General features: G+C 41.6%; 1 protein-coding gene across 5 annotated transcripts in view; it reads right to left on the reverse strand.

The window, feature by feature from the left end:
- LOC139543048 (myelin transcription factor 1-like) overlaps positions 1 to 16,709 on the reverse strand; it is a 147,486-nt gene extending 130,777 nt beyond the window's left edge. For all 5 annotated transcript variants that reach the window (XM_071349163.1, XM_071349167.1, XM_071349164.1 and 2 more), the window contains exon 1: positions 16,603 to 16,709. In XM_071349163.1, coding sequence (XP_071205264.1) covers positions 16,603 to 16,702 — 100 coding nt within the window. In that variant the 5' untranslated portion in view covers positions 16,703 to 16,709. The remainder of the gene's footprint in view (positions 1 to 16,602) is intronic.
- Between the last annotated feature and the right edge of the window lie 2,340 nt (positions 16,710 to 19,049).

Raw genomic sequence — 19,049 nt, forward strand, 5'->3', positions numbered from 1 at the left:
AGAGAGAGAGAGAGAGAGAGAGAGAGAGAGAGAGAGAGAGAGAGAGAGAGAGAGAGAGGGCTGGAGAGAGAGGGGGAATGGGCTGGAGAGAGAGAGAGAGGGAAGGGGATGGAGAGAGAGAGGGAAGGGGATGGAGAGAGATAGGGAGAACGGGATGGAGAGAGAGAGAAGGGGATGGAGAGAGAGAAAAAGAGAGAAGGAGAGAAGGAGATGGAGGGAGAGAGAGGTGGAAGGGGATGGAGAGAGAGAGGTGTAAGGGGATGGAGAGAGAGAGGGAAGGGGATGAGAGAGAGGTGGAAGGGGATGGAGAGAGAGAGAGGGAAGGTGATGGAGAGAGGGGGAGGGGGAGGGGGATGGATAGAGAGAGAGGGAAGGGGATAGAGAGAGAGAGAGAAGGAGGGAAGGGGATGGAGAGAGGGGGAGGGGGATGGATAGAGAGAGAGGGAAGGGGGTGGAGAGAGGGGGAGGGGGATGGATAGAGAGAGAGGGAAGGGGATGGAGAGAGACAGAGGGAGGGAAGGGGATGGAGAGAGGGGGAGGGGGATAAAGGGGATGGAGAGAGAGAGAGGGAAGGGGTGGAGAGAGGGGGAAGGGGATGGAGAGAGAGAGGGAAGGGAATGGAGAGAGATAGGGAGAATGGGATGGAGAGAGAGAGAAGGGGATGGAGAGAGAGAAAGAGAGAGAGAGAGAAGGGGATGGAGAGATAGAGAGGTGTAAGGGGATGGAGAGAGAGGGGGGGAAGGGGATGGAGAGAGAGAGGGAAGCAGATGGAGAGAGAGAGAGCGAGGGAAGGGGATGAGAGAGAGTGGGAAGGGGATGGATAGAGAGAGAGGGTCGGGATGGAGAGAGAGGTGGAAGGGGATGGAGAGAGAGAGAGAGAGGGAAGGGGATGGAGAGAGAGAGGGAAGCAGATGGAGAGAGAGAGAGAGAGAAGGGGATGAGAGAGAGTGGGAAGGGGATGGATAGAGAGAGAGGGTCGGGATGGAGAGAGAGGTGGAAGGGGATGGAGAGAGAGAGAGAGAGGGAAGGGGATGGAGAGAGGGGGAGGGGGATACAGGGGATGGAGAGAGAGAGGGGGAAGGGGATGGAGAGAAGGGGAAGGGGATGGAGAGAGGGGGAAGGGGATGGAGAGAGAGAGATAGGGAAGGGAATGGAGAGAGAGAAGGAGAAGGGGATAAAGAGAGAGAAAGAAGTGGATGGAGAGAGAGAGGTGGAAGGGGATGGAGAGAGGGGGGAAGGGATTGGAGAGAGAGGAGGAAGGGGATAAAGAGAGAGAGGGAAGGGATTGGAGAGAGAGAGAGAGAGATAGGGAAAGGAATGGAGAGAGAGGGAAGGGGATGGAGAGAGAGGAGGAAGGGGGTGTAGAGAGAGGGAATGGGAAAGAGAGAGATATGGGGAAGGGGATGGAGAGAGAGAGAGGGGGATGGAGAGAGAGAGAAGGGGATGGAGAGAGAGGGGGGATGGAGAGAAAGATGGGGGATAGAGAGAGGGATGGAGAGAGAGAGGGAAGGGGATGGTAGAGAGAGAGGGAACGGGATGGGGGGAGAGAGAGAGAGAGAGCCTCGGGACAGCCCTCAGAAAATCTGGCCCAACCAAATCATCACAAAACAAAAAGAAAAATATATAACCTATTGGAAAGACACCACAAAAAATCAAAGTAAACTTCAATGCTATTTGGCGCTAAACAGACAGTACATGGTGGCAGACTATCTGACCACTGTGACTGATAGAAAACTGAGGAAAACATTGACTAGGTACAGACTCAGTGAGCACAGTCTGGCTATAGAGACCGGTCGTCACAGACAAACCTGGCTGCCCAGAGAGGACAGGCTGTGCTCACTCTGCTCCAGGGGAGAGGTAGAGACAGAGGTGCATTTCCTACTACACTGTGACAAATACTCAGACCTAAGAGCATATTTCTTTCCCAAAATTATAACTCAATACAAAGAATTTGAAACTATAAAAGATGAAGAAAAAATCAAATATTTATTGGGTGAAAAGCCAAAATGTGCAGTTTTGGCAGCCAAATATGTGTCCTCCTGCCACAACCTGAGGGACAGCCAGTGAAAAATGCAAAGTATTGTTGATAATATTTCCCATTTAGCTTAGTTTTGTTTTGTCTTTCATACCAGGTCATATGTCTTTTCAAGTCATATTGACACTGGTCTACTACCATTGATTTAATGTATTGTTGTTCTGATTAATATTGTTGTTGTAGTTGTTGTTAATGGTAATCCCATGTCCACTACTACTATTATTATTGCTGTTAGTCCCACCATTTATTTATATATAAATATATATATATTTTGTATATATATACATATATATTTGATTTTTATTTTTTGATATGTATACTTTGACAATGTAAGTAATAATGAACTTGCCATGTCAATAAAGTCAATTGAATTGAAAAAATTGAATTGAATTGAGAGAGCGAGAGAGAGAGAGAGAGAGAGAGAGAGAGAGAGAGAGAGAGGGGGGGGGGGGATGGGGAGAGAGAGAGAGAGAGAGAGAGAGAGAGAGGGGGGAAGGGAGAGAGAGAGAGAGAGAGAGAGAGAGAGAGAGAGAGAGAGAGAGAGAGAGAGAGAGAGAGAGAGAGAGAGAGAGAGAGAGAGAGAGAGAGATGGAGAGAGAGAGAGAGAGAGAGAGAGAGAGAGAGAGGGATGGAGAGAGAGAGAGAGAGAGAGAGAGAGAGAGAGAGAGAGAGAGAGAGAGAGAGAGAGAGAGAGAGAGAGAGAGAGAGAGAGAGAGAGAGAGAGAGAGAGAGAGAGAGAGAGAGAGAGAGAGAGAGAGAGAGAGAGAGAGAGAGAGAGAGAGGGGGATGGAGAGAGAGGGGGGGTGGGGAGAGAGAGAGAGAGAGAGAGAGAGAGAGAGAGCGAGAGAGAGAGAGAGAGAGAGAGAGAGAGAGAGAGAGAGAGAGAGAGAGAGAGAGAGAAGGGGATGGAGAGAGGGGGCGATGGGGAGAGAGAGAGAGAGAGAGAGAGAGAGAGAGAGAGAGAGAGAGAGAGAGACAGAGAGAGAGAGAGAGAGAGAGAGAGAGAGAGAGAGAGAGAGAGAGAGAGAGAGAGAGAGAGAGAGAGAGAGAGAGAGAGAGGGGGAGAGAGAGAAGTAGAGAAAGAGCACAGTGACCTTTTTCTGATCCAATCTCACTGATGAATCCTAATGAAGGATTTAATAAAATCACAGTTTACAATCTGCCTCTGCATCAAAGCGTGCAATCCAATTCAAAACAGTCCCATCTACATTTCCAATATCATCTCCAGCCCCCCCCCCCCAGGCCTCCACCCCCTCACACCCCGCAAAATAAACAAGTGGCTGTATGAGGCGGAGGTTCTCAAAATTGGCCTGACTGGATAGAGAGCGCCTAGCCCATTTGTTCCAGCTGCAGCCTAATGTCACAACTCGTCACATTCATTTGGTCTTTAATGAGTGTGCAGTCAACAAGGTACATACACGAGTAGAACACACTCACACTCACACACACTCCCACTCACACAGTGACCTTGACTTAAATGTTACCTGTATTACATGTTTTATCAGTGGTAGTGACAGGTGATAGTGACAGGTGGTAGTGACAGGCAATAGTGACAGGTGATAGTGAAAGGTGGTAGTGACAGGTGGTAGTGACAGGTGGTAGTGACAGGTGGAAGTGACAGGTGATAGTGACAGGTGGTAGTGACAGGTGGTAGTGACAGGTGGTAATGACAGGTGGTAGTGACAGGTGGTAGTGACAGGCGATAGTGACAGGCGATAGTGACAGGTGGTAGTGACAGGTGGTAGTGACAGGTGGAAGTGACAGGTGATAGTGACAGGTGGTAGTGACAGGTGGTAGTGACAGGTGGTAATGACAGGTGGTAGTGACAGGTGGTAGTGACAGGCGATAGTGACAGGCGATAGTGACAGGCGATAGTGACAGGTGATAGTGACAGGTGGTAGTGACAGGTGGAAGTGACAGGTGATAATGACAGGTGGTAGTGACAGGTGATAGTGACAGGCGATAGTGACAGGCGATAGTGACAGGCGATAGTGACAGGTGGTAGTGACAGATGATAGTGACAGGTGATAGTGACAGGTGGTAATGACAGGTGATAGTGACAGGTGATAGTGACAGGTGGTAATGACAGGTGATAGTGACAGGCGATAGTGACAGGCGGTAGTGACAGGTGGTAGTGACAGGTGGTAGTGACAGGTGATAGTGACAGGTGGTAGTGACAGGTGTTAGTGACAGGTGATAGTGACAGTTGATAGTGACAGGTGATAGTGACAGGCGGTAGTGACAGGTGGAAGTGACAGGTGATAATGACAGGTGGAGTGAGTGACAGGTGGTAGTGACAGGTGATAGTGACAGATGATAGTGACAGGTGGTAGTGACAGGTGGTAGTGACAGGTGGTAGTGACAGGTGATAGTGACAGGCGATAGTGACAGGTGGAAGTGACAGGTGGTAGTGACAGGTGGTAGTGACAGGTGGTAGTGACAGGTGATAGTGACAGGTGGTAGTGACAGGTGATAGTGACAGGTGATAGTGACAGCTGATAGTGACAGATGATAGTGACAGGCGATAGTGACAGGCGGTAGTGACAGGTGGTAGTGACAGGTGGTAGTGACAGGTGATAGTGACAGGTGATGGTGACAGATGATAGTGACAGATGATAGTGACAGATGATAGTGACAGGTGATAGTGACAGGTGATAGTGACAGGTGATAGTGACAGGTGATAGTGACAGGCGGTAGTGACAGGTGGTAGTGACAGGTGGTAGTGACAGGTGATAGTGACAGGTGGTAGTGACAGGTGATAGTGACAGGCGATAGTGACAGGTGGTAGTGACAGGTGTTAGTGACAGGCGATAGTGACAGGCGATAGTGACAGGTTATTCATTCCATCTATATCAACGTTGTACACTACTTAACCTGGCCCTAACATAACACATACCTGTTTCAAAATGGAACAACATTATTAAGTCTATATGAAGCCAAATACGTATGTTTCTCATAAATACACAAGTCATATCTGATCTGCATGTTCACTGATTAAGCTATCCTTGGTCAGATGAATATCCATATGATATAAGTAGATTTAAATATATCGTAGTTAGATGAGGATATTTAAATATATATCGTAGATAGATGAGGAGATTTAAATATATATCGCAGGTAGAGGAGGAGATTTAAATATATATCGCAGGTAGAGGAGGAGATTTAAATATATCGTAGGTAGATGAGGAGGTTGAAATATATTGTAGGTAGATGAGGAGATTTAAATATATTGTAGGTAGATGAGGAGATTGAAATATATTGTAGGTAGATGAGGAGGTTTAAATATATCGTAGGTAGATGAGGAGATTTAAATATATTGTAGGTAGATGAGGAGATTGAAATATATTGTAGGTAGATGAGGAGGTTTAAATATATCGTAGGTAGATGAGGAGATTTAAATATATCGTAGGTAGATGAGGAGATTTAAAAATATCGTAAGTAGATGAGGAGGTTGAAATATATTGTAGGTAGATGAGGAGGTTGAAATATATCGTAGGTAGATGAGGAGATTTAAATATATCGTAAGTAGATGAGGAGGTTGAAATATATCGTAGGTAGATGAGGAGATTTAAATATATCGTAGGTAGATGAGGAGGTTTAAATATATCGTAAGTAGATGAGGAGGTTGAAATATATTGTAGGTAGATGAGGAGATTTAAATATATCGTAGGTAGATGAGGAGATTTAAATATATCGTAGGTAGATGAGGAGATTTAAATATATCGTAAGTAGATGAGGAGGTTGAAATATATTGTAGGTAGATGAGGAGATTTAAATATATCGTAGGTAGATGAGGAGGTTTAAATATATTGTAGGTAGATGAGGAGATTTAGATATATCATAAGTAGATGAGGAGGTTGAAATATATTGTAGGTAGATGAGGAGATTTAAATATATCGTAGGTAGATGAGGAGGTTTAAATATATCGTAGGTAGATGAGGAGATTTAAATATATCGTAAGTAGATGAGGAGGTTGAAATATATTGTAGGTAGATGAGGAGATTTAAATATATCGTAGGTAGATGAGGAGGTTGAAATATATTGTAGGTAGATGAGGAGATTTAAATATATCGTAAGTAGATGAGGAGGTTGAAATATATTGTAGGTAGATGAGGAGATTGAAATATATCGTAGGTAGATGAGGAGGTTTAAATATATTGTAAGTAGATAAGGAGGTTTAAATATATCGTAAGTAGATGAGGAGGTTTAAATATATCGTAGGTAGATGAGGAGGTTTAAATATATCGTAGGTAGATGAGGAGGTTTAAATATATTGTAAGTAGATAAGGAGGTTTAAATATATCGTAGGTAGATGAGGAGGTTTAAATATATTGTAAGTAGATAAGGAGGTTTAAATATATCGTAAGTAGATGAGGAGGTTGAAATATATCGTAGGTAGATGAGGAGGTTGAAATATATTGTAAGTAGATGAGGAGGTTTAAATATATTGTAGGTAGATGAGGAGGTTTAAATATATCGTAGGTAGATGAGGAGGTTGAAATATATTGTAGGTAGATAAGGAGGTTTAAATATATCGTAAGTAGATGAGGAGGTTGAAATATATCGTAGGTAGATGAGGAGGTTGAAATATATCGTAGGTAGATGAGGTTGAAATATATAATTCATAGAGTCAGTTATTAAGCCAGAAGAGAATGCTGAATGCAGCATTGTGAAGACCTACAAATACTGTGGGTTTGTAATATCCCTCTCTTCAAAGACAAACACAAACATGTTAACTACTTTGCAACAGGGACATCTACTGGTGAAAGAGCACATGGAAACAAAGCACATGGCAACCAGCACATAAAAAATATATATATATTTGAATGCGGTAGATTTTCAAGCACACTCTCAAGCAACCATGAATCTTAGACAAATTCATTAGTGTAGCTTGTCATTATTTACACAGTGAATACGTGGAAAGTAAAGTGAGTGAAATTACATTTTAAAGCATATACCAACTCAAATAATAAACATATGTTTACAGTAATAATATATAAGACAACAAACCAATAGTAATGACTACAGGTCATTTTATATAGTTGAATTAATAAACAGAGCTATGGATGCAAGTACTGACTATTATGCTGCAGTAGTTTATGTGTCGGGGGGCGTGGGTCAGTCTGTTATATCTGGAGTATTACTCCTGTCTTATCCGGTGTCCTGGGTGAATTTAACTATGCTCCCTCTAATTCTCTCTCTCTTTCTCTTTCTCTTTCTCATCTCTCGGTGGACCGGAGCCCTAGGACCATGCCTCAGGACTACCTGGCCTGATGACTCCTTGCTGTCCCCAGTCCACCTGGTCGTGCTGCTGCTCCCGTTTCAACTGTTCTGCCTGCGGCTAAGGAACCCTGACCTGTTCACCGGACGGGCTGTTTTTGACTCTCTCTCTCTCTACCGCAGCTGCTGTCTCTAACTCTGAGTGATCGGCTATGAAAAGCCAACTGACATTTACTCCTGAGGTGCTGACCTGTTGCACCCTCTACAACCACTGTCAATATTATTATTTGACCCTGCTGGTCATCTATGAATGTTTGAACATCTTGGCCATGTACTCTTATAATCTCCTCCCGGCACAGCCAGAAGAGGACTGGCCACCCCTCATAGCCTAGTTCCTCTCTAGGTTTCTTCCTAGGTTCCTGCCTTTCTAGGGAGTTTTTCCTAGCCACCGTGCTTCTACACCTGCATTGTTTTCTGTTTGGGGTTTTAGGCTGGGTTTCTGTATAAGGACTTTGTGACATCGGCTGATATAAAAAGGGCTTTATAAATACATTTGATTGATTGATTGACCATCCATGATATCAACACTAGACAGAGCTATGGACACAAGGACTGACCATCCATGATATCAACACTAGACAGAGCTATGGACACAAGAACTGACCATTCATGATATCACCATTATAGTTTTAACCATGTTTTGAGGTCATACGGTGTTTGTTGAAATGTACAATGTTTACAAACATTGAAGTAAAACAAGCTTATATTTTGTGGTATGATGGGCGTTTGACAGTTAAACTAAGACCATGAGACATTTATATTGTAATTCTTCAAGAATCAATAGGTAAAATACTGTATCATTAATTTATTAATCCAAAAATGTAACTAGCAACTGCAGATTGTTAAGATGGTTTGTGTTTCAAGGTTGAAATAATATCACATTTTTGTTCACTGTATATCACTTTATATTGTGTATATTTGTTCACTGTATATTGTGTATATTTGTTCACTGTATATTGTGTATATTTGTTCACTGAATATCACTGTATATTGTGTATATTTGTTCACTGTATATTGTGTATATTTGTTCACTGTATATTGTGTATATTTGTTCACTATATATCACTGTATATTGTGTATATTTGTTCACTGTATATTGTGTATATTTGTTCACTGTATATTGTGTATATTTGTTCACTGTATATTGTGTATATTTGTTCACTGTATATCACTGTATATTGTGTGTATTTGTTCACTGTATATTGAATATATTTCTTTCACTGTATATTGTGTATATTTGTTCACTGTATATTGTGTATGTTTGTTCACTGTATATTGTATATATTTGTTCACTGAATATCACTGTATATTGTGTATATTTGTTCACTGTATATTGTGTATATTTGTTCACTGAATATCACTGTATATTGTGTATATTTGTTCACTGTATATTGTATATATTTGTTCACTGTATATTGTATATATTTGTTCACTGAATATCACTGTATATTGTGTATATTTGTTCACTGTATATTGTGTATATTTGTTCACTGTATATTGTATATATTTGTTCACTGAATATCACTGTATATTGTGTATATTTGTTCACTGTATATTGTGTATATTTGTTCACTGTATATTGTGTATATTTGTTCACTGTATATTGTGTATATTTGTTCACTGTATATCACTGTATATTGTGTATATTTGTTCACTGTATATTGTGTATATTTGTTCACTGTATATTGTGTATATTTGTTCACTGTATATTGTGTATATTTGTTCACTGTATATTGTATATATTTGTTCACTGTATATCACTGTATATTGTGTATATTTGTTCACTGTATATTGTGTATATTTGTTCACTGTATATTGTGTATATTTGTTCACTGTATATTGTGTATATTTGTTCACTGTATATCACTGTATATTGTGTATATTTGTTCACTGTATATTGTGTATATTTGTTCACTGTATATTGTGTATATTTGTTCACTGTATATCACTGTATATTGTGTATATTTGTTCACTGTATATTGTGTATATTTGTTCACTGTATATTGTGTATATTTGTTCACTGTATATTGTGTATATTTGTTCACTGTATATTGTGTATATTTGTTCACTGTATATTGTGTATATTTGTTCACTGTATATCACTGTATATTGTGTATATTTGTTCACTGTATATCACTGTATATTGTGCACTCTGGAAGTTAATTCCTCTGTCCATATTGTATAGATCTAAGGTTGCTTTGAAAAAAAGACCCATTGATTGGAAATTAGATAACTAAAGCCAGACTGCTGTAACTGTGAAAGTCTGTCATTTTTCACTGATTATATTTAAAATTGTAATTACTTAGGCCCATATCAACTACATGTGTAAGTGAGAATGTTTGTGCCAGCATAACAATCAACATAAACCCAAGTGTGTGTTGAAGTGTGTGTGTGTGTGTGTGTGTGTGTGTGTGTGTGTGTGTGTGTGTGTGTGTGTGTGTGTGTGTGTGTGTGTGTGTGTGTGTGTGTGTGTGTGTGTGTGTGTGTGTGTGTGTGTGTGTGTGTGTGTGTGTTCATCCTCCAGAAGAGTAGTACAGAGTGTGGAACGACAGCTGTGCTACAAATCAGATCCCATTTACTAGTGACAGAGTCATTACAGCCTGCTCATCTCATAAAGCACAATGCACATAGTCAACTACCAGCCTCCGTTCACTCTCATAACTCAGTCTGCTGGACACACACACACACACACACACACACACACACACACACACACACACACACACACACACACACACACACACACACACACACACACACACACACACACACACACACACACACACACACACACACACACACACAAAGCTAAACCGAGTATATCACTTAGCTTTATACTCGGTTTAGCTTTGTGTGTGTGTGTGTGTGTGTGTGTGTGTGTGTGTGTGTGTGTGTGTGTGTGTGTGTGTGTGTGTGTGTGTGTGTGTGTGTGTGTGTGTGTGTGTGTGTGTGTGTGTGTGTGTGTGTGTGTGTGTGTGTGTCAGTGGGTGCCTGTTTGCTTGTAGATGCATGACAAGTAGGGTACCAAACCATAGCAGTAACAATGGATATTTGCTAAAAGCAGAGAAGCAGTAAATATTTTCACGCCTTGAGTCATTTATAGTTTACGATAAGTGCAAACCACAAAAACACACTGCTTTCCATTCCCCTTCGTGACACTTCAACTAAGGCTTCTCCTCTCAATTAACAATTCCTGTCCTCTTCCTCTCAGTTCTCATAGTACCTACTGACGTGCTTCTACACCTGCATTGCTTGCTGTTTGGGGTTTTAGGCTGGGTTTCTGTACTGCACTTTGAGATATCAGCTGATGTACGAAGGGCTATATAAATACATTTGATTTGATAGGGGACAGCAAAACATACTCTACATTACAGGGTAAACAACCTTCCATTCTGTCTGTCCTAACACTGTGTGTCATAATAACCAGGACAGTACATACAGTGGCTTGCAAAAGTATTCTTCCCCCCCTTGGCATTTTTCCTATTTTGTTGCCTTACAACCTGGAATTAAATTGGATTTTGGGGGGGTTTGTATCATTTGATTTACACAACATGCCTACTTTGAAGATGCAACATATTTTTTATTGTGAAACGAACAAGAAATAAGACAAAAAAACTGAAAACTTTGTACAGCCACCTTTTGCAGCAATTACAGCTGCAAGTCTCTTGGGGTATGTCTCTATAAGCTTGGCACATCTAGCCACTGGGATTTTTGCCCATTCTTCAAGGAAAAACTGCTCCAGCTCCTTCAAGTTGGATGGGTTCTGCTGATGTACAACAATCTTTAAGTCATACCACAGATTCTCAAATGGATTGAGGTCTGGGCTTTGACTAGACCATTCCAAGACATTTAAATGTTTCCCCTTAAACCACCCGAGTGTTGCTTTAGCAGTATGCTTAGAGTCATTGTCCTGCTGGAAGGTGAACCTCCGTCCCAGTCTCAATCTCTGGAAGACTGAAACAGGTTTCCCTCAATAATTTCCCTGTATTTAGCGACAGCCATCATTCCTTCAATTGTGACCAGTTTCCCAGTCCCTGCCGATGAAAAACATCCCCACAGCATGATGCTGTCACCACCATGCTTCACTGTGGGGATGGTGTTCTCGGGGTGATGAGAGGTGTTGGGTTTGCGCCAGACATAGTGTTTTCCTTGATGGCCAGAAAGCTACATTTTAGTCTCATCTGACCAGAGTACCTTCTTCCATATGTTTGGGGAGTCTCCCACATGCCTTTTGGCGAACACCAAACGTGTTTGCTTATTTTTTTCTGGCCACTCTTCCGTAAAGCCCAGCTCTGTGGAGTGGACGGCTTAAAGGGGTCCTATAGACAGATACTCTAATAATTTCACTTCACCAATTTGGATTATTTGTCCATTACATGAAATCCAAATAAAAATCAATTTAAATTACAGGTCGTAATGCAACAAAATAGGAAAACGCCAAAGGGGGTGAATACTTTTGCCAGGCACCACAGGGGGAGCTGAGCCTTGGTCGTTGTCGACCCCCCCCCCCCCCCCACCAACACACACACACACACACACACACACACACACACACACACACACACACACACACACACACACACACACACACACACACACACACACACACACACACACACACACACACACACATACACACACACACAGACACACACACTGATTTATGCAGCGTGAGAGAATGCCATCCAAGGGCACTGAGGTGCGAAGCACCACTCACTGCCTTCAACCTGATCTGGAGTCAGTCAGACACCTAAATTCACCAACACAGTGAACTCACAGCTGGAGCTGACCAGGGGAATTCACCTAGCTATATGTAACAGTAGTTTTGGGAAACCATCTTATCTACACGTAATTCATTTTCATCCCAAATGGAAACGGAACAAGCAAACACGCGTCAGCAGCACACAATTTATTCTCTAATAACAAGAATGATGGTATTCATGACTGTAGGCAGCAACAGGCCTCTGAGATGATCCTGTCCTCTATAGTCATCCTGTCCTCTATAGTCATCCTGTCCTCTAGAGTCATCCTGTCCTCTATAGTCATCCTGTCCTCTATAGTCATCCTGTCCTCTATAGTCATCCTGTCATTTAGAGTCATCCTGTCCTCTTTAGTCATCCTGTCCTTTAAAATCATCCTGTCCTCTTTAGTCATCCTGTCCTCTATAGTCATCCTGTCCTTTAGAGTCATCCTGTCCTCTATAGTCATCCTGTCCTCTATAGTCATCCTGTCCTTTAAAATCATCCTGTCCTCTTTAGTCATCCTGTCCTCTATAGTCATCCTGTCCGTTAGAGTCATCCTGTCCTCTTTAGTCATCCTGTCCTTTAGATTCATCCTGTCCTCTAGAGTCATCCTGTCCTCTATAGTCATCCTGTCCTCTATAGCCATCCTGTCCTCTATAGTCATCCTGTCCTCTATAGTCATCCTGTCCTCTATAGTCATCCTGTCCTTTAGAGTCATCCTGTCCTCTTTAGTCATCCTGTCCTCTATAGTCATCCTGTCCTTTAGAGGCATCCTGTCCTCTTTAGTCATCCTGTCCTTTAGATTCATCCTGTCCTCTAGAGTCATCCTGTCCTTTAGATTCATCCTGTCCTCCTTAGTCATCCTGTCCTTTAGATTCATCCTGTCCTCTAGAGTCATCCTGTCCTCTTTAGTCATCCTGTCCTTTAGATTCATCCTGTCCTCTATAGTCATCCTGTCCTTTAGAGTCATCCTGTCCTCTATAGTCATCCTGTCCTCTTTAGTCATCCTGTCCTCTATAGTCATCCTGTCCTTTAGATTCATCCTGTCCTCTACAGTCATCCTGTCCTCTATAGTCATCCTGTCCTTTAGAGTCATCCTGTCCTCTATAGTCATCCTGTCCTTTAGATTCATCCTGTCCTCTACAGTCATCCTGTCCTCTATAGTCATCCTGTCCTTTAGAGTCATCCTGTCCTCTATAGTCATCCTGTCCTTTAGATTCATCCTGTCCTCTATAATCATCCTGTCCTCTATAGTCATCCTGTCCTCTATAGTCATCCTGTACTCTAGAGTCATCCTGTCCTTTAGAGGCATCCTGTCCTCTATAGTCATCCTGTCCTTTAGAGTCATCCTGTCCTCTATAGTCATCCTGTCCTCTATAGTCATCCTGTCCTTTAGATTCATCCTGTCCTCTATAGTCATCCTGTCCTCTATAGTCATCCTGTACTTTAGATTCATCCTGTCCTCTATAGTCATCCTGTCCTTTAGATTCATCCTGTCCTCTATAGTCATCCTGTCCTTTAGATTCATCCTGTCCTCTATAGTCATCCTGTCCTTTAGAGTCATCCTGTCCTCTATAGTCATCCTGTCCTTTAGATTCATCCTGTCCTCTATAGTCATCCTGTCCTTTAGAGTCATCCTGTCCTCTTTAGTCATCCTGTCTTCTATAGTCATCCTGTCTTCTATAGTCACCCTGTCCTTTAGATTCATCCTGTCCTCTATAGTCATCCTGTCTTCTATAGTCATCCTGTCTTCTATAGTCATCCTGTCCTCTATAGTCATCCTGTCCTCTATAGTCATCCTGTCCTTTAGAGTCATCCTGTCCTCTATAGTCATCCTGTCCTCTATAGTCATCCTGTCCTCTATAGTCATCCTGTCTTCTATAGTCATCCTGTCCTCTATAGTCATCCTGTCCTTTAGAGTCATCCTGTCCTTTAGAGTCATCCTGTCCTCTATAGTCATCCTGTCCTTTAGTCATCCTGTCCTCTATAGTCATCCTGCCCTCTATAGTCGTCCTGTCCTTTATAGTCATCCTGTCCTTTAGAGTCATCCTGTCCTCTATAGTCATCCTGTCCTCTATAGTCATCCTGTCCTCTATAGTCATCCTGTCTTTTAGTCATCCTGTCCTTTATAGTCATCCTGTCCTTTAGAGTCATCCTGTCCTCTATAGTCATCCTGTCCTCTATAGTCATCCTGTCCTCTATAGTCATCCTGTCTTTTAGTCATCCTGTCCTTTATAGTCATCCTGTCCTTTAGAGTCATCCTGTCCTCTATAGTCATCCTGTCTTATATAGTCATCCTGTCTTCAATAGTCATCCTGTCCTCTATAGTCATCCTGTCCTTTAGAGTCATCCTGTCCTTTAGAGTCATCCTGTCCTTTAGAGTCATCCTGTCCTCTATAGTCATCCTGTCCTTTAGAGTCATCCTGTCCTCTATAATCATCCTGTCCTTTAGAGTCAACCTGTCCTCTATAGTCATCCTGTCCTCTATAGTCATCCAGTCCTTTAGATTCATCCTGTCCTTTAGAGTCAACCTGTCCTCTATAGTCATCCTGTCCTTTAGAGTCATCCTGTCCTCTATAATCATCCTGTCCTCTATAGTCATCCTGTCCTTTAAAGTCATCCAGTCCTTTAGATTCATCCTGTCCTTTAGAGTCAACCTGTCCTCTATAGTCATCCTGTCCTTTAGAGTCAACCTGTCCTCTATAGTCATCCTGTCCTTTAGAGTCATCCTGTCCTCTATAGTCATCCTGTCTTATATAGTCATCCTGTCTTCTATAGTCATCCTGTCCTCTATAGTCATCCTGTCCTTTAGAGACATCCTGGCCTTTAGACTCATCCTGTCCTTTAGAGTCATCCTGTCCTCTACAGTCATCCTGTCCTTTAGAGTCATCCTGTCCTCTATAGTCATCCTGTCTTCTATAGTCATCTGTCCTCTATAGCCATCCTGTCCTCTATAGAGACCCTGTCCTCTATAGTCATCCTGTCCTTTAGAGTCATCCAGTCCTTTAGATTCATCCTGTCCTTTAGAGTCAACCTGTCCTCTATAGTCATCCTGTCCTTTAGAGTTATCCTGTCCTCTATAGTCATCCTGTCCTCTATAGTCATCCTGTCCTTTAAAGTCATCCAGTCCTTTAGATTCATCCTGCCCTTTAGAGTCAACCTGTCCTCTATAGTCATCCTGTCCTTTAGAGTCAACCTGTCCTCTATAGTCATCCTGTTCTTTAGAGTCATCCTGTCTTCTATAGTCATCCTGTCTTCTATGGTCATCCTGTCCTTTAGAGTCATCCAGTCCTTTAGATTCATCCTGTCCTTTAGAGTCAACCTGTCCTCTATAGTCATCCTGTCCTCTTTAGTCATCCTGTCCTCTTTAGTCATCCTGTCCTTTAGAGTCATCCTGTCATCTATAGTCATCCTGTCCTTTAGAGTCATCCTGTCCTTTAGAGTCATCCTGTCCTCTATAGTCATCCTGTCATTTAGTCATCCTGTCCTCTATGTCCTCTTTAGTCATCCTGTCCTTTAGAGTCAACCTGTCCTCTATAGTCATCCTGTCCTCTTTAGTCATCCTGTCCTCTATAATCATCCTGTCCTTTAGAGTCAACCTGTCCTCTATAGTCATCCTGTCCTCTATAGTCATCCTGTACTCTTTAGTCATCCTGTCCTTTAGAGTCATCCTGTCCTCTTTAGTCATCCTGTCCTTTAGAGTCATCCTGTCCTCTTTAGTCATCCTGTCCTTTAGAGTCATCCTGTACTCTTTAGTCATCCTGTCTTCTATAGTCATCCTGTCTTCTATAGTCATCCTGTACTCTATAGTCATCCTGTACTCTATAGTCATCCTGTCCTTCAGAGTCATCCTGTCCTCTATGTCCTCTATAGTCATCCTGTCCTCTTTAGTCATCCTGTCCTTTAGAGTCATCCTGTCCTTTAGAGTCATCCTGTCCTCTATAGTTATCCTGTCCTTCAGAGTCATCCTGTCCTCTATGTCCTCTATAGTCATCCTGTCCCTTAGAGTCATCCTGTCCTTTAGAGTCATCCTCTCCTTTAGAGTCATCCTGTTCTTTAGATTCATCCTTTCCCTAAGAGTCATATCTTGTACATTTAAAACAATTTTAAAAGTAATTTAGGAGACGCTCTAATCCACAGCAATTAGGGTTAGGTGCATTGCTCAAAGGCATTGCTCAGATTTGTCCCCTTGTCGGCTACGGGATTCAAACTAGCGATCTTTCGATTACTGGCCCAATGCTCCTAACTGCTAGGCTACCTGCCAGCCTATACTAGTGTCATACTGTAAACACATAAAAGGCAATGGCTTATATAAATAATGTTAGAGAATAGGAAAATTGGACAGATGAGTCAACTAATTTCCACCCACAGAAAGAATACTTATACTTGACACACACATACAAGAAGTAGTCAATACGGTAATATTGAAGAGTTCTTTTTTTTTTTTTTACCATTTGGGGTTGCAGCTCTTTGTCAGGAGAAACCTATTACCTTACGATCCTTATTGTTGGGTATGTTTACAGTACATCAGCACAAGGATCCTACCTTTCTCTGAGAATTCACAGACCTCCATGACCTTGGCTGAGTCTCTCCGTAGTGTTACAGCTGACACCATAACCTCTAAATCAGACCACTGACCCGGCATCACCGACCGCCTGATGAGAAGACACGCAAAGTTACCCTACTTCTTTAATAAACAGTATCTTAAATAAGACATCTCAGCGCTATCCCCCCCCGCCACACAACAAAGTTGTGCACTAACTTTGCTTATAACTTCTTTATTCTTTATTGAGGAGAAATGTACTTACTACTTACGTGGTAAGTATGTGGTTGTCTCACCTAACATTTTTTATTTAACCTTTATTTAACTAGTTAAGTCAGTTAATAACAAACTCTTATTTTCTATGACGGCCTAGGAACACAGGGTTAACTACCTTGTTCAGGGGCAGAACGATAGAATTTTACCTTGTCAGCTCAGGGATTCGATCTTGCAACCTTTCGGTTACTAGTCCAAATTCTCTAACCACTAGGCACTCAGCTATCTGAAGATGACTGCACTAACAGTAAAAGGCTCTGGATAAATGACTAAACTGTAAAAATGTAAACATTTAACTGTACTGTTCACAACACCCAACACTGCCACTAATGTGAGTCCTCTGTTTAAAAACAAAGCTTTCACTTTCTCATACCAACAAAATAACCTGAAAACATCTGACAGTGCCCCCTTCGCCCCAAAAAAATACATTACACTTACAGTAAATCTTGTTGAAGTTTAGCATTAAATGTTAACCGAATGATGTGTCTGTAACTAGATAAAAATAAATGTAACCTTTTGATAAAAAGCTTACCTCAGCTGCAAAAAGGAGTTAAAAATGTTATGTGATTTCCTCACTCTTTCTTTACAGTAAACAAGTGCTTACAACATGCAGTGTAGTAGCCTAACAGGGTAGAAGAAGAAAACGTTCCTATTTCCTGAAAGAATGCTGTCGGAGTGGTTTTGTTGCTACTTAAACATTCATGAAGATAAAGTCACAATGCTTTTCTTTCAGGGGGAAGCGCGAGAGTAAAACAAGGGGGACACACAAACCCAAATATGTCTGGGGGCAAAACAAAAAAAGCTCTCCTCAAAGAAAGAAATATACAGAATGCACCTCTTTATAGAAGACCAAACACTGTACTTAAACAAATCCCATCCCAAGTCCCAGGGTTTGTCCAAAGCCCATAACCCTGGCTGAACTACACGATAAAATGTGTAATTTAGCTGAGCATGTAACAACAGCTGGTACTGTATAGAATTTTGTCTCTAAACCTCAAAAGAAAATTTGAAAGAGTGATGTGATTCATTGACATTTATGGAACTATGAAAGGCTTACAAAGGCCTGATTGTTCATATTATATTATACATGTAGGCCTAAATATGTTCTCATAATATGGTAAAATGTCACAGCCCTTAAAAAATAAGCAGCATAAGTAATATGTCCTCATATTCTCCCAAGACCGTTATAAAACATATTCCTGTATCCCTCTGAAGTTCAAACTGACTTAGTATAGAGCCTCATTCTGCCTCAGGCATCATTAACAGTCCCTCATTTCAGAAAACAGAGTTACTTATTGTCATGTCTTGTGACATTCTTCCCAACCATGTTTTTGTTAAGTTAACCCCGTGCCAAAAGAAAAGAGGGAAAGAGATCACAAGACCTGTTTGAGAGAGAGAAAAAAAGTTTCAGAAAGTTTTCAAAAAGTTTACCCAGTTGATTTACATAGAGAGTAGGCTACTGAGTCAGGCAGAGGCACAGTCAAGAAGGAACAGTCTGAGAAGGATACATAAATTACCCTAAAACACACATAACAAACACATTAGTATTTTTGTTTGCAGGCTACATTTAGCTACTCTTCTCACTGTGTACGAGAACTAAAAAGTTATCACAGAAAACATAATACAGTAGGTAGTAAAAACAGTCTACCTGCATTTTGCCAGTTGAAGCCCGTCAACAGAAGAAATGGAAGAAGAGGAAGATGGCAGTGATTTCCCTAAGCAAACAGACAGACGAGTCTACCTGACATTCAAATATAAGGTGATGTGGAAAGACCAGCTTATTTATGTATGCGCAATTCTCATTTCCCTACATTTAAATATAAAAGAGCATTGTAAATGACATGTTTTGTGAAAGCCATTGAGAAACAATATGCTGTATTAAAGAAAATGGAATAACAATAGCCTACAATTCTGAGTAACACTAATCTACACCCTATTTACTTCCACTGGCTTTCACTGCTATGATCTCGAGCAAACAAAATTAAGTGTGTTATGACTGAGCTACCCAAGCCAAAACAAAATCTACAAATGATTTGGCATATCAACAATTTACAGTCAATAGAGTGGTTCAACCGGTTTCTAGAAAGCTCACAGCTACTTACCATCAGTAAATGTCTGCCCTCTTGTGGTAATAAGAACATAATGCAGAACCTGGAAATGGGGAACAAGGTCAACA

The sequence above is a fragment of the Salvelinus alpinus genome, chromosome 17 (assembly GCF_045679555.1).
Source record: "Salvelinus alpinus chromosome 17, SLU_Salpinus.1, whole genome shotgun sequence".
NCBI lineage: Eukaryota > Metazoa > Chordata > Actinopteri > Salmoniformes > Salmonidae > Salvelinus > Salvelinus alpinus.